Source organism: Cyprinus carpio, chromosome B21, assembly GCF_018340385.1.
Source record: "Cyprinus carpio isolate SPL01 chromosome B21, ASM1834038v1, whole genome shotgun sequence".
Taxonomy (NCBI): domain Eukaryota; kingdom Metazoa; phylum Chordata; class Actinopteri; order Cypriniformes; family Cyprinidae; genus Cyprinus; species Cyprinus carpio.
Window position 1 is genome coordinate 9,712,500 of NC_056617.1, and position 16,736 is coordinate 9,729,235.

Genomic DNA, 16,736 nt, shown 5'->3' on the forward strand with positions numbered 1-16,736 from the left:
CACTTCCAAAAGGTTTGCTGACCATGACATTACTGTGCTTGATTGGCCATCCAACATGCCTGACGTGAACCCCATATGGAATCTATGGGATATTTTCAAGAGAAAGATGAGAAACAGTCAATTCAACGATACAGACGAGCTGAAGGAAGCTATTAAAGAAACCTGTGCTTCAATAGTGCCTCAGCAGTGCCACAGGCTGATTGCTTCCATGCCACACCTCACTGATGCTGGAAGTTGTGCTTAAGCCACGACCAAGTATTGAGTGCATAAATGAACGTACTTTAATGAACTTGAGCTTTTCTGTTTGGCAATTCCTTTTTTTTTTTTTTTTTTTTTTTTGATTGATCTTAGGAATATTATAATATTTTGAGATACTGGATTTTTGACTTTCATGAGCTGTAAGCGCTAATCATCAAAACTAAAACAAACAAACAAACAAACAAACAAACAAACAAAAAAAACTTTTGAAATGTTTTACTTTACATGTAACGAATCTAGAATATATGAAAGTTTTCGATATTCAATTTTTTTAGATGCACACACACACACACACACACACACACATATATATGTGTGTGTGTGTGTGTGTGTGTGTGTCTGTGTGTGTGTGTGTGTGTGTGTGTGTGTGTGTGTGTGTGTGTGTGTGTGTGTGTGTGTGTGTGTGTGTGTGAAATCAGTACATTCAGAAATGTGGAATTACACAAACATTTTCACATTTCTTAGTCTTATTCACTTTTAATGACAGGTTGGTTATTTATTGGTGGCAGTGTGTGTGTGTGTCTGTGTGTGTGTGTGTGTGTGTGTGTGTGTGTGTGTGTGTGTGTGTGTGTGTGTGTGTGTGTGTGTGTGTATACATAATTTTATTTTTTTTAATATTTAAATTTAACATTTCCCTCAGTCAGCTGTATATGTGTAAGCACACTTTCTTTTAAAATAAATGTCACTTGTTTTGACATTTTGTTATCTATCACAGTGACATTCAAACATTTTAAAATGAAGCTTAAGTGTTCAAACATTTTTTGTGGCTACTGTATGTGTCATCACCAGAGCTGTGTAATGCATGGAGGTGCAGTGTTTGTTTGTTTTTCCAGAGGATGTTCTTTCTATTTTGTCTTGTTCAGAGACATGACTGCACACACAATAGGCCAATTTCACATTAATTTACTATGTTCTTGCTGATATTTCCAGGGCATTGTTGATTATCGTTCTTACATCTATGTAAAATAAGAGTGAACTAATAATAACTTTCACTGGTCAAGCTTGAGATTCCTTGCACTGTTTCTGAAGTGGTATTACGCAAAAATCATCCTCCTGCTGTGCCTCCATGACAAACATTAAAAGTGAGCTGTGGTTCAGATAATACATATAATTTATGCTGTTGTTCTGCTTCAGATTAACTTAAACAATTGCATGTAGACCACATATGAATTCACATACGCGTCTGTATATGTGTGTGCCATGGCTCGTGGCCTGTGTCATCACCACCGTTATTGATTTATAGGTTCAGGTGGTGTCCAGAAGCGTCCATGGCCCTCATGCTATAACATAGATCAACATAGACACTAACATGCCTCATTTATACAGTACACAGAGTGACCATACCTACAACCACATTGCGCTTTCCTATTATAGATCTTCCCGTGCTGTGCAGATCGTAAACACTTGTCACAATCTAAGCATCAAGATTGTGTCATCTTGAAGTCCATGGTGAATGTGAAAGTCTGCTCTAAAAAAAATGACTGATCTTGCCATTACTGATCGGACTACTCAGTGGTGAGATTGTTAGTCTGTGTGACACCCGGAGGGTGTGAAGGGAGAAAACACACACCAGTGTCCCTGACATCCATGCACACTCATCTGAGCCCAGTCACGGCTGCTTTAGGTTTATTGCACAGCATAGACAAACGGCTTTGATCTCTAATGCGCAGTGCGCTGCATTAATTATGAATCATTCCCCCAGCTGAACTGCGGCGAACACCTTCAAACGCTCAGCGAGCGATGCAGTGTTTTCATAGGCCCCCAGGATGGCTCCGGGACTGCATGTATATATACATTTATCTGCATGAACAAAATAAGAGAGCTTTGCAAAAAAACTTCTGCCGTGCCTCCGAAGTATTCTGCTTCTGGATGACCTCCAACATTTCATCTTAGCCCACGGTTGCTCGCACTGCTAGAAATTCTAATATACATCACCAAAAGCCTCTTCCATGTGTGCGTTATTCACAACTCAGTGGACACATCCCTGGCAAGCTAAGACAGCTGTGTGAAGTAACGATAAAGCTGCGAGACGATATCCAATTGACCAGGGTGTAATATTGGAGAAATGACCTAGTTCTCTCTGGGCTAATATGGATCCTGTAGTGCTGCATGCTGTTGTAGAAAACTGGCTGCAAGGCCTGTTCCCCAGCAGCAGTCTGATTCGTCTGGAACAGACACATTGATTCAGTTTTTTAGTTATTGGTATTACATATTGCAGGGATTTGAACGGTATGGTGAGGTTGTGCACAAAGTGTACCTGAAAAGCATGCAAACAGAGCAGAATTTGTACAGCATTGTTTTTTTTTTCAGTTCCTTAATTCTCAAGAAAACAAGGGCAGCACGACATGCTTTGAAGGTAAAAAAAAAAAAAAAAAAAAAACATTTTTGTATGATATCCATTACTTATTTACATATTGTCACAGAGCTTCTAATGTATCTCCTAGTGTTAACAGCTAAAATAATCTAAGACTACAGATTAAAGAACGATTTAAATAATAGCCATGGAATAAAGATAAATAATGCAGCTGAAGGAAGGATTATCACTGATAGAAAACATTTGTTGTCATAAAATCTATCTATTTTTCTTCATCTTTCTTTAATTTCTTAGCGTTAGTCACTTTTAATGACAGGTTGGTAATTAATCAATGGCAACATGTTCTCACTTTAGAGGCTCTTTGTTTTACCACATGTGCAGGCAATGCTCTTTTTTCAAGGAAACGCTGTTTCTTTTTCTTCCGACCTCTCATGTCCGTGGGCAGAGCGGCGCAGGAGGGGTTAACGTTCCCCTCACGCGTCGCTGCTAAATGTGCCCGCGTGAGCGTCAGTGGGAGTCCCCTTCACTGGGTCCCTTTGCAGTAGTGTGGACTGGACAGTTGTAGACAGAGCCGAGCAGAAGCGTGAACAAACAGAAGTAGTGCCATAAAGTGAACATTTGACATTATCGCGAAGCTTTTTACTTTTACCGCGTGGAGCCGTGTTGTACTGTCACCAGAGAGGGACGCCGACAGCTCACACCGCGCGCGTCAGCTGGCATGAGCTAGCCCACCAGACATGGAAACCAAACCTTTCTTGTCATTGGGTAAGTTTACCCTCAGACTACTAAAAGATGTTTATTTTTCTACTCGAGTTCCTTTGGTATGCAAGATAAGAGTTTTATGGTTCACTTTATAGTCCAGCATGAGAAAACAAACAAACAAACAAACAAAAAAATAAATAAACCTTAAGGCTAAAAAAAAAGATAACTGCTTTAGATCGCTCATTATCGACTCTGGCTATATTGGAGGATTAACGTTACGTTCGCGGCGAATGGAAACTAATGCAATAAAAATCAATAATGTAACGTACTGTACAGCAGTCAAGTGCACGGCGTGGATCAGAAGATTTGTTTTTAAATCAAACTAAAGGTAAACAAAAGTTGGGCGTGCAAAAGCGGTGGCACGCGCTCGGATAGTGACACCTCATTCAGTCTCGCGCTTACTCATAAGATGTTTTATTCTTGATATGCGGTATCATTTGACATATCGATAGCGCTTTGACTGCTGTGTTGCAGAGTTGAAGCTCGTGCTGTAGTATACGTGCAGGTATTGGATCCAGGCGCAGCATATCTGTCACTTTCCTGGCTGGAATACAGAGAAATGCAGACGAGTGTGTGTGAGGATGATTTCTCACATTCATAAACGCAAAGCAACATCCCGCAACAGCCTAAAATTTAGCGAAAAATGAAATGCGTCGGATGTCAGTCTGTACGTCATTAAATCGTAAACCGCTTAATCATGTCATTGGGAGAAAAAATGTTATTAACTACAACTAATATTTTTGTTTCTCATCTGTAATTGAATCTTTACATGCAGATATTACATATTTTATAATTTTCCCTTGCACTTTGGTCTCAAGTGATGCCGCGAGCACCATTTGTGAATGAGATAGCAGTTGAGTTGAGAAGTGAACTTGGACAAACTTTGGCGTTTTCTGTGAAGTGGAGTAGATCACTGAGGAAAGTGACATAAACCATTGCAGAGCAATAAGATTCAATTTGAAATCTATTTATAGTGACTAGATTTAATAATAAAGTGACTTTGTATCCGGTCCTTTTTTAATCGACGGCTGAGGCGAAATGTAGGTGTGGTTTCCATATGATGTAAGTCCATCATATTAAAGGAATAGTTCACCAAAAATGAAACTAGTGTTTATTTACTCATTCTGTTTCAAGCCTGTATGACATTCTGTCGGTGTAACACGAAAGCTAAATTTGTGAAGAATATTCTAGCTGTTCTTTTCAATATAAATGAATGGCGTCTGAGACTGACAGGATTAATTAAGGACAGAAAAGCACCATAAACCAAAGTTTAAATTAATCATGCTGTTTTCCAAGTCTTCCGAACTGAGTTGAACAGAGCAAAATTATTACCAGATTAAGACAAGACTCAAAACAACAATTCATTCACTAATCAGACATTGCTGCCTTTCTTACAAACTCTCATGAACACTGCTGAAAAGAGATCTGGGACAGATGTCCAAATTTTCATTCAGTAGCAACTTAAATCCTGTCTGAGTGACACACAGTTATTGCTTGGCTTTAGAAAACCCAGAACTTTTTCTTTTTTTGTCATTTTGTAGCTTGACAGCCACAGTCCTTATTCACATGAAACAAGTGTTCAGCTATTGTACAAAAAATATTTATTACATTTTATGTAAGGAATAAAGTAAAACATATTTAAGGCGGTATTTATATGATTTTAATGACTTTTTTGGGGGGGTGGGGGGAATGTGGAGTTTAGACTAATAGACAGGAGATTTAGATTTAGAACGTGATATATAACTTCTCAAAATAATTAATAACTTGGATTTGTCTTATATGTCACAAACATGGCTATTACTCATGCAAGAATGTGGTTTGGTAAATGAACATGTTCTTCAATAAATGATGCACATTACTCTCTTATGCATATGAGCTTACTTGCCATGCATGGAGAGAAGTTGAGCAGTCAAACATGATTTAGTTCACACACAGAGGCCCGCATACTGTAAGAATAACCAGCATGCTCTGCACTTTCACTCAGGAATATAGGCAGGACTGGTATTGTGTCTTTAGCTCTTTCATGCGGGAGTCGTGTTACACCTTGACACACATCATCACCCCACCGGTTCACTGAGATGAGAGACAGCAGGAATGCCGGGTTTCCCGAAACCCCCCAATATTCCCAGAACAGCACTAGAAAAACCACAGAGCTAAGCGACATAATAGACTATTTGTGAAGGTGTGTTTGGGCTTTGCATGTGGTTTTTTATGCAGGCAGATTTAATATGTGGATTGGTAATTATTAAATTGGTAACACTTTATTTTAAGGTGTCCTTGTAACATATGTTACATGTTCTTACTATTATAATAACAATAAATTATGCATAATTACATGCAAGAAACCCTAATTCTAATCCTAACCGTATAGTAAGAACATGTAGTTAATTAATATTACTCAGTGCTTAAATGTATAATTACACTGTAACAAGGACACCAAGTGTAACCATTAAATTTTTTTATAGGCATGTATTTTTATATGCATGTATTTAGAATGTATGAAACTTTTTTAATAATAAAGAATATTTAAGAAAACTTCAAACCCTTAAAAATATATATTTTATATAATTACTAAAACATTTAGCCATTTTTTTATATTATAGTAGTATTATTTAATAACATTTAACCCTGAATAATAATTGTAAAAAATGAAAACATCTAAATATTTGAATATATATATATGTGTATATGTATGTATATAATATATATATATATATATATATATATATATATATATATATATATATATATATATATATATATATTTAAAAATGTACTTATTTTGTATATAATTTTCTATTTTAATAAGCAAATTTAGTCAGAGCTTATCATAGTAGACAAAAAAAAAAAAAATCTACTCAAGATTACCAACACATAAAGCATGTGGCTGCTTGCAAGCGGACTGCTATTTCCTGCAGTCTGCTGTATGTGTTGAGTGTCATGGAGCAGACGCACTGCTCTGGCCTGCTAAATTCAGACACATAATCATTTAAACATGAATGACATTACATTTACAAATGCTTTTGTGGAGGTAATTGAGCAGAGTTTCAAATTACAGATGCTAGATATACTCGTGATGTTTTTTATCTTTGCACAGCATGCAGAACATTTTGGGTTTATTAACTTTTTTTCCAGCCCTAGGCACAGGTGCTAAATACCTCATATTTGTCTGTTTTTGCCCACAGAGATTTAATGAACCCTTTTATGGAAATCACAGAAGAACATACTAGGGACTAAAAGCTTGTGTATCATCATAAAAACATAAGTTATGGAAGTATTCTGAAATCACTGTCTGTTTATCTGTAGATCATTTAAATGAGCAGATCCACAGTATGTAGATGGTTTCGTCCTTGATTTTTAAGGATCATTTGTTCTATAAAAGTAAACCACATTTAGCTTTGCCCAAACATCTTTTTTTAGGGTCGGGAGGAAGTGCTTTTGAGTGACAGGGGGTGTGTTTTTTTTTTTTCTCCGCTCTTTTCAGTGAAGTTCATGGTCTTGATGAGAAAGTGACATTCACAGTTGAGGGGGGTGTATTCCTCTGTCAGCCGTAATTCAGGAACAAAGGTGGTTCTGGGACGTTTAGAGAGCTTTGATTGGGGGGCTGGGTGGGTTGTTTACCTCTTAAACCAATAAACTTTTTTTTTTTTTTATTGGAGGGCAGTTTTAGGTTTCTCACCGGATGCTTTTTGCCCCCTTTTGTGAGCGGGCTGCAGCTGTCATTTTTACTAGAGAAGGTTTATAGTGAATGTTAATGGCTTAAAGGGATAGTGCTCTCCCAAGGACATTTACCAGCAGATCTTTTGTTGGTCCACCAACTTCACAGAGAAGTGGAAATCCACAGTCATTTCTAATTATTATCCTAGAAGTTCACGATTCAGAAACACGTCAGTGAGCGGTTTTGGAGTACTTGGGTAATGTTACAGCTCTACATCATGTCCAGGAATGAGATTTAATTCAACCATAATACAGAGTTTCACAATCGGGTTACTGCTGTGTGCAGAAATGGAGCTTTAAAACTGTTGTTTATGATAACCATGCATCAAACCCTTGTTAATAATTTGTGAGTTTTCAGTCCCCGACAGTGGCGAGTGTTTTATCTTTAAGGGGAGCGGTGGACTATGAACCTCAGACCTTGACCTTCGCTCCCCATATGTTTTATCAGCTGGAGGATTTGCTTTGGACTTCTAGAATTGAGTTTTCACAACGTTCCGACAGATGATAAACTACAACGGACATTATACTGTGAACCTTGCTTATACGATTATCACGGTCTGATAGAACTGATATTGTGCGCTTCAGTGATTATGTAAAAGTAGCTGATGAGAGAGATAAGCGTTTTTTAGTTTTGTCGAATCAGCTGTGGGTAAGTGAAGTTCATTTAGATTTCTCTAAGAAGCTCCATTTGACTGGTTTGACTGAAGCTTATTCTTTAAAGCTTTTAAAATTTTACTTTTGCTGCTTATTATTTATCAAACTTGCATCCTTCACATAAGCACCACAGCTAATGTGTGGTGAACTTTTTAATCATTCACTTAACTTGTGAATTACACTTCCAGTTCAAAAGTTTGGGGGTTAATTAATTAATACTTTTATTGTGCAAGAATGCTAAAATTAGTCAAAAGTGACTGTGAAGGCATTTATAATATTGCAGAATATTTCTATTTTAAATAAATGCTATTATTTTACATTTTCTATCCATCAAAATGTTCTGGAAAAAAATGATCATGGCTCCATAAATGTACAAGAACTGTTATCAGCTTTGATAATAAAAAAAAAAATGTTTCTTGAGCTGCAAATCAGCTTATTAAAATTATTTCTTAAGGATCATGTGACACACTATTATAATGACTGGAATAATTGCCTCTGAAAAATTCCATCACAGTAATAAATTGCATCTGAAAAGATGTTAAAATAAAAATGTAGTTATTTGTAATTTTTTAACTACTACTATTTTTACTGTATTTTTGATCAAATAAATGAGCAAAAAAAAAAAATCTTACAGACTCGTGTTTTGAACAGTAGTGCATGTAACAGAAAAACAGGCTTGCTGAACTTTTGGAATACAGATCAGCATTTACCTGTCAAATACCTGAAAATTAGCATGCTAATATGTTTGCATAAGAGTCAGATCCAGTGCTTCTTGATGTGCGGTTTGTTTTAGGTGGTCCAAAAGCAGAGTTTTTATCAGACATCAGCTTTAAGGTAGATACTACAAGACATTAACGGACAGTGCCAAATACATGCTGTGGCTACACAGGAAGTCTTTTTTTATATTTATTCACTGCAAACTTGTGTGAGGTTTTGCATGCACACGCTTTAGGCAAGGTTTCAGCGAATTAATCAGTATTGCATCTGGCACCCCTCTGTTCCCTTATTCAGTTTCTTGCTATTTACCAGATGCTTTTTAATCCTAAACAGGCACGACTTGATAAGTTTCAAGCGACAAGCTAATCTCTGTCCACACTGAAAGTTTAAATGCTGTGACAAAGCACAGTCACACCCAGTCAGAATGTATAGGTCGATATGTGAAGTGGGATTTTGGACCAATGAGATCGGGGATCTTTAGAGCCTTGGTGTCAGAACTGCAGGCCATTAACCATTAGCAACTCTACAGTGTAGAATTCATATTCCAGCACAGTGACATTAGCCTTTATCACACAGGCGTTAATTAAAATGCACTGACGGAAATGTGAAGTAGTCTTCTATCTCTTTCTAAAGGTGGAGCGAGTAGCGACACATGGTTTAAATCGCTTTAAATCACAGTAATGACTTTATAGGTTTCCTTGTGTGAACCGAGACGTCTGTGACTGTTCTCGGGATGTGGCATGGTGCCTTCTGAGCACAATATGATTTAGTTTTTATCATAAGGGAAGAATGATCAGTTTTTCATTGTTTAAAGTCAGCATGAAATGCAATTTCAACCTGTCTGTTTTCTAAATGTGCTTTATTTATTTTATTGTTAATGATTTATCCATGCAGTTTTTACCTTGTAATTTTTATTCAAAGTAGTAGCAGTGGGATATGTATGTCTAGTTATTAAGTGGCTATAATATATACAATAGTGCATGCAAGTGTTGTAAAAAAAATAAATAATAAAAAATAAAAAAGTCCCCATCCTACCTTTATTTTCTTTTTCAATAATGTGTTACACTTGGATTTACAGCACAATATGTAGAAACGACATGCTGCTACTTTTCATTGTGACTTTGATGTGACAGTAGATTATTTCTTTGCAGCAGATTTTACTTTCTGACAGGCTATGTCTGAAAACTTAGGCAGCTGACTTCAGCCTCCCTGCCTTATCAGGCATTGGCTTTGCAGACAGCATTTGTGCATGAGGGTACCTCACAAAACTGATTTTAGACAGACTTCTGAGGCAGCATAATGGTTTTAATGCTCTTCAGCCAAACAGAGAGAGCTTTGGTGATAACTAAGCAAATATTCGATTACGACAATACAATTTTTTTCACTAGAAATGATGACATCAAATATGGACAAAGCTGGTCAGAAACCAACATTTGCATACACAAATTGACTACTAGCTGCAACTTTAAAACACCATTTTTATTTTTTAACTTCATCATGAAATTTAACGCACAGATTTGTGGCATATCAAGGGTAGCGAAGGATACATCTATGCTGCCTTCAAAAATCGATCAGATGAAGGCATCTCAGGAGAGTGAAGGTGAAGCCAACATTGGATTTGGACGTTGATTTCTTCCTACCTTGAATTGCATTCTCCAAAGGCAGCATTTTTCAGCTTTAGGATGTAGCCACAGTGTCTAAAAATAGCATGGTTGGTTCTTCAGTTGTGAAGTTTTTTTAATCCTTTCACAATTAAATTACCTCAGTTTTGCCATTATAATACATGTCTGATGGATTCCAGACTCTTTCTTTTTAATTCTCCATGCAAAACATTGTCAACATTATCCCATTGGCTTGCTTAGATGAGTTTTGCATGTTAATGAGCGTGATTGATCGGCCAGTTGAGCTCTGTAAATTGTGTTCAAAGTCCTAAGATGAATATCCTACGGTCTGCTTTAGCTCACTCAAGATTCCTGGGCTCATATCATGCTTTGTGACAAGTATCAATCGTAACGGGTGATAAAAATCACTGGGCTTTAGTGTTCCTGACTGCGTGTTAAAGCGTGTGAGTGGCTCTGTCCACTAATGCCACAGCTTACACTGGAGAGCTTAAATCAACCCAGTAGATTAAAAACCATGATTGCAATTATGATAATCCATATCTGTTACACCAACCAAAATATGATGACCATGATAAGATGAAAGGATTTGTATGCAAGTAAAAGGCAACTCTGTTGTAGCATGAACACAGTTTTTTCCACATAAATTTTTTTTTTTTTTTTTTGCTAATCCAGGTGTGCTTTTACCCTCACAATCCACGTTTCGCCCAAACAAGGCGTCTGTTTTTTTTTTGTTTGTTTTTGTTTTTTTTTATCGGTGGGTCTGCAGAGTGATTTGCAGTTCGTTCACGTCAACTTCAGACTCTCATCTGTGCTTCAAATGTACTTGGAGGCATGTCAGAGATCTCACTTCCCTCCCTGCTACGGCTGAGTACGTCTCCATGAGGTATAAGATGATGGCAGAGAGGGTGTGGGCACATTTCTAACTGTTTACATAAGTCATGGGACGTGTCAGAGATGGTGTCTCTTTTCTAGATCCGGCCGTTTCTGCGAGAAAGGTGTTCTGGTGCCTTCTGACCTCGCTGCCTTCCTCTCGCTCGAACGGCAGAAGCGTGTGCCTCTTAGTACCCATTCGCTGCAAGCGCCACTGCTATTTGTCAAGTGGCTGTTGAGCTGCTGCTCACTCCAGCTGAGAGGCCTTTTAATCTTGGAGGTGTGTGAGCCAGTTACTTCCTATCACTTCAGGGAGTTTGTGTGTAAGTGATTCTAGTACTGGGACAAAGCTGAGCTATAAAACCGAGGAATTATTTTGGTTCGTTCTGTTCAACATGGTTAGAAGGTTTCATCTATTTTTGGCAAATTGTGTGGACTTCTTGAACTGCTTTTCAGGATGAAGAATGTTTTTGATTTTAACTGATGTTTTTAAACATAATGAGAATATCTGATTGCGTCACTGCTGTGACAGCTTGTTAAAATAGTTGAACTTAATTAGCCTCTTCCTTCTGTCAAGACATGGTAATAATGTTTTTTTTAAAGACATATATGCATATCTTGGTGTTTAAGTTTTATTATATGAATATTTTATTAAAATTTTTTTTAATTTTATTTAGATATAATATTATTTTTTTTATCAGAATTTTATACTGTAATTTTAAATGTTTATCTTACTAATCTAGTATTCTAAAATAATTTTATAATATTAATTATTTGTATATATATATATATATATATATATATATATATATATATATATATATATATATATATATATATATATATATATATCATTATTTATTATAAATATAAAAAAGGTCCATATTATGGTAATATTAATAATATATATAATATTTTTATTAATTTGTAATGTAATTTTGTAACAAAATGTTAACATGAAGTATTGAGTTATGATCTTAGATAAATAGTAAAAGTACACTGTAAAAAATATTTTTTGAAGTTGTAAATAAAACAAAAGATTTTTCAAGAAAATATTATTTCTGATTTTCTGCTTCAAAATTTCATGTTTAATTCAGTGACTTGTCATTTCTTTGTAATAGTTTTTTTTTTTAAATTTACTAGCAAATTCTAAGTTTAAATCATTTCTACACCATTTTTTTTCAAGGTGAAAATCAAATTAAATTGTATGTTTGTGTTAAACGATTCTCTATAATTACTTTCAAAGTGGAATTGTTGCTATTTTTAAAACTGATGTGAGATAGAATTCAAAAGAATCACCTAAAAAATCTCTGGTGTGTGTGACGTTCTGTTTTATACTGGAGCTTTTTAGCCCTCGCTGCGTTGTGGGAGGTAATTGTGGTTTGGCAGTCATCCCTGTTTAGTTGTTTGCATTGGAAATGCAAGTTCAACTTCCACGCAGTGTTTGTAAGGCAGCGGTCTGGGCTGGGAAACGTGTTTACGGTGGAGTTTGAGAACGCCTGTGGCAAAATCTTCTGTGGGGAGTTAGGCAATACAGACAGGAAGACAGCCGGACAGATAGGCAGACGGGCAGGCGCTGGCAGATTCTTTCACGTCAATTTGTTGCATACCAGAAGGCTTACATTCCAGCGCCTGCAGAAACGGCACCCGGCAAGTTCAAGTGTCAAATTTAGGATGGTTTCTTCTGTTTCAGACTAGAACAAGTAACATGAGACCGCTTCACATTATAAAAACCAGATCAGAGCCTGAGAACCCGCTGGAGGCTCGGTTAGTTTTACGCAGGTGTGTGAGCGTGTGACGTTCTGGCACTGTTTGAATGAGACAGCTCATTTTAAAACCTGCAATTAAAGCAGAACAGCTAAGCACAGAGCATTTGTGTGAGGAAAGACGCAAGGTCATGGGTCACAGCCAGGTCGTAGCCTGTGGGGAGTGCGCAGCGCTGGCACACAGGAGCGTGTCGGGGAACTGCAGCAGTATTGAACATTACAGTATCAGAAAAAATCACCTCAGACAGTTTTGAGACTCAAAGCAACACCAGGTATTTTTTGGTTCTAGTCCTTTTTTCTCATCTATTATGTAGTGTTGTTGTTGAGAGCTTGCTGTGAACTTCTTTGCAGTTTAAAAAAGCCACAAAAGACAGTGAAAATGTGGATAGCTAAGGGGAACTGATAGGTGGCACATCTGGAATGCTTCAGCAAATATTTTTCAAAACATCTGGAGGAATCTCATGGAATTTAAGGGTCCCTCCTTTGATTTTAGCCTTCACCCCCCTTCGCTCAGTTTTCGGCATCTTCAAAGTCCCAGGAAAGTCTCTGGCACATAAATGAAGGGGGGTGGGACTCCTATTACAGTGCGGGTCGAGTCATTCCAGACTTTATTGTGGTCTAAATTGGGCTCCTGTGCCTGGTTTCCCTTTGTGCAGGCGGCCTAATTAAGTGACACTGAGGTGAGAGACGGAGAGGGAGCACCAGTGAAACTCAACTCCCCATAAACCTCCAGCGAGACGGCCGTCTGTAACCGTATCAACCACAACAAAAACTAAAAAAAAACAAAAACTGCAAACAAAATATATATTCTATATAAAATATTTTAAAGTAATATCACCAAAATTAAAGATAGTAGCAAGAGAAATTGTTAAAATGGCTAAAAAAAAATCACTATTGGGAAATTCTGCATGCTGGATTCGAACACATATGAGCACCATAACTCAATGTGCAGTGCACATGCACAAACCACAAGGCCAGGATTCTAGGAAATTACACCGTTTTCCCACTGTTTGCAAGATGTAAAAATTGTCTTAAACTTCTTGGAACAATAGTATTCTGTCCTACATGAGGTACTTGCGACATGACATAACCTCTGTCTCACAGAACCATGTGGCATTGCGTTTAACTCCCACAATTAGCAGAGTTTCTTTTGAAAGATGAATGTAAACCTGAGTGTAAATCAAATCCCGAACATAAACCCAAGCCTTAATTGTCAGCTTTTTATGTTGAAAGCAGCTTTGATGTGTGATGGTAACCTTGCCTGAGCTGAACCTCTCTTGGGTCAGGGAATTAAAATTCTGTTTTAAAAGACTTCACTGGATTGAGTGTGCATTCAGATCCACATGAGGCAGCGGGTTTCACTTTAGTATTGACATCTCATCAGAGACTTCCATCCCAGACTGACAGACATCAGATCATTTCATCTTTCTATACATAGAATGACAGTGCATGGTATTATATTCCCTTGTATAGTACATGCTATCGCTGAGGATTTATAATAGTCTTTAAGAAAGATTTTTATGAATTGCTGTATGTGATCACCATCTTGAATGGGTGATAAAAGGATTAACACAATCAGATGGTATTTATTACAACATAAACAGGGTTTATTTTGAGATTATTCTGCCTGGTAAACAGCTTTTTATAATGAACAAACATCAGTTATTGGTTTGAGGCAGATTATTTCATTATATGAGGGGAAAAAGGTAGCAGAGTGAATTGATAGACAAGCATAGCTACTAGTAAACCAGTGTCCTGGGACAATGATCGATCAGATTATAGGTCATCATTATTCTGATTGGTTGATCACTACATTCAGATAGTATTCCAGATAGACTGCAATAACTGCTGGTAATGAAATAAGGTTTCTTAAATTGATTATAATGCTGTTGATGTTCCTTTTTAATTTATGTTCTGTGTTTTTAAACAGTATAAACCTTTGCAATGTTTTTTTTTTTCTTCAAATTTTCTTAGCATTATTAATGTTTTTTTAATATTATATTTTTTTTGTAAACATTGCAGTCATTTATTTTATTATTACTATTATTATTATATTTTTTATTTAATGCCATAGTAGTTCTTTAATTTGCCCCTCCACAAATGTTTTTTTATTTAATTTTTTTTATTATTTTTTTTATTAATTTGAAGAACCAGGATTCACATTGCAATGAATATCTGGATATATGTCAAAGCCAAATTTGATATCTAGACCTAGAAAAGTAATCTAAATTAATAAAGTCTTATTTTTAAAATTATTACTTTTTTTTTTTTTTTAGTTAAAATATTTTGTGATTTAATTTATCAGGTAGAAATTGTGAGTAAAAATATATATTTTTCTAATCTTTATTCAATAAATTAGAAAGAACTTGTGGGGCCTTCACATATTGATAGGGGACAAAAATAATTAAAATGAATTATAGTTGACAAAAAGGTTGAGAACCAGTTCTGCAGGTCTAGTTATGAATACTATTGCACATAAGGGGCTTTAAAGCGATATATTTTCCTTTACCTTTCCGACTCGGGACTGTCATACCTCATTAGGTGGGAACTTTTCCTCTGCCATTCTGATTTCTTGCACTGTCACTCTCTCCAGTGCCTGCTTATGACAGACGTCTAAAGAGGTGTGTTTTTATTTCTAAAAGCCCATTTCAGTTTTAGCGCTCTCTGTCCGTCTCTCACTCAGAGAGATAGGAAAAATGCAGCCAGTTGGTTAATCGTGTCCCCCTCTGTCTGTGCGTCAAGCTATTTTCTCTGTGTTGCTGTGCAGATGGCCTAGATCTTTCTGCCTGACTGCATCGGGAACAGCAGGGAGAGGCTGATGCACATCATCATCGAGTGTGTGCGAATGTGTGTGTGTGTGTGTGTTGCCTCTCTACATTATTTAATTCCCAGTCCTCGCTGCACACACCCCACCACGTCCTCCAACGCAGCACAAATCAGGATTTTTCTATCAGCGTTCCTTGAACACCATGGGCACGGTGTGTATCAACAATCGCTGCCCTGAACTGAACCAACCACACACTTCCCCACCCGCCACCACAACGCTTTTGGGCAAAGTGGGTTGTTCTCAAACTGTGTTTTCATACATTACCAATGGATAAGGAAGGGGCCAAATGTGTTGTATTCACATTTGTGTTCTTGTGGGTTTCTTTGAAGTAGGTTTTTCAGTCAAACCAAACGCTTCTGCTTCATTCATTCAGATTTTAGTACACCCTTTTGTTCCTAAACCTGTATGACATTCTGTCACTCTTGTTTAGTATCTGATATTGGGGTCTCTTGTTTTTGTGTTCTTCAAGGCTATTTGTATATATTTTTTCTGGGCTCTTCATTCTTGCTTGAATGCTGACTTGGCTTTACCAATCTTGCAAAAAAGATTTTCATTGTGTCATGTGATTGACAGGTCTGAGAGTAAACATTGACCTTGGCTTTGTTTGACTTCATACATTAGCATTTAAGGACATTGGGGCTTTAGTAGAAATCACCAGTCGCATTTGTGACTCTGATTGGGTGATTGGTGCCCTGTAGGCAGAGTTTCTAGGGTGTAACCAAACGTATGATTGGATGAATCTGCAATGTGTGTTTGATTGACAGTCTCGCACATTTTTTTCTGCGTGTTGTCAGCTTAGACCCATGACATTTGCTTCTCGTAAGATGTCACCCTGCATTAACTACACTAGTCACAGCTACAGTTTTTTCAGGTTTTTCGCAACACATTCTAAATCTGTTTTATGGCATGAACGACATGTGTTTTACATTTATTTTGTGGATCATCTTAGGTCAGTAATTCTATTAATTTTCTAGAAATTTAAAAAAAAAACATAAATAATTTGTATGCATTTTAAAGTGATTTTAAATTACGTCATTAATGTAGTGTCTGAATATGTTCATTTTTTCCATGTATCTTTATTATTATTATTATTATTATTATTATTATTATTATTATTATTAGATACTTTATTAATCCTTCACAGGAAATTATATCGTTACAGCAGCAACCACAATCCAATCCTTGCACACAGACAAATCTACCCAACTAAACACCTAAAAGGGAATCTT

At 36.7% G+C, this 16,736-nt stretch overlaps 1 protein-coding gene across 5 annotated transcripts in view; it reads left to right on the forward strand.

The window, feature by feature from the left end:
- The first annotated feature begins 3,065 nt into the window (after positions 1-3,065).
- Positions 3,066-16,736, forward strand: part of LOC109078982 (retinoic acid receptor RXR-alpha-A) — a 96,004-nt gene continuing 82,333 nt past the window's right edge. For 2 of the 5 annotated variants that reach the window (XM_019094163.2, XM_019094165.2), the window contains exon 1: positions 3,070-3,337. In XM_019094163.2, coding sequence (XP_018949708.1) covers positions 3,310-3,337 — 28 coding nt within the window. In that variant the 5' untranslated portion in view covers positions 3,070-3,309. Of the gene's footprint in view, positions 3,338-6,978; positions 7,701-16,736 lie in introns of those variants that run through there. The other 3 variants (XM_019094164.2, XM_019094161.2, XM_019094166.2) reach the window with 3 other exon arrangements.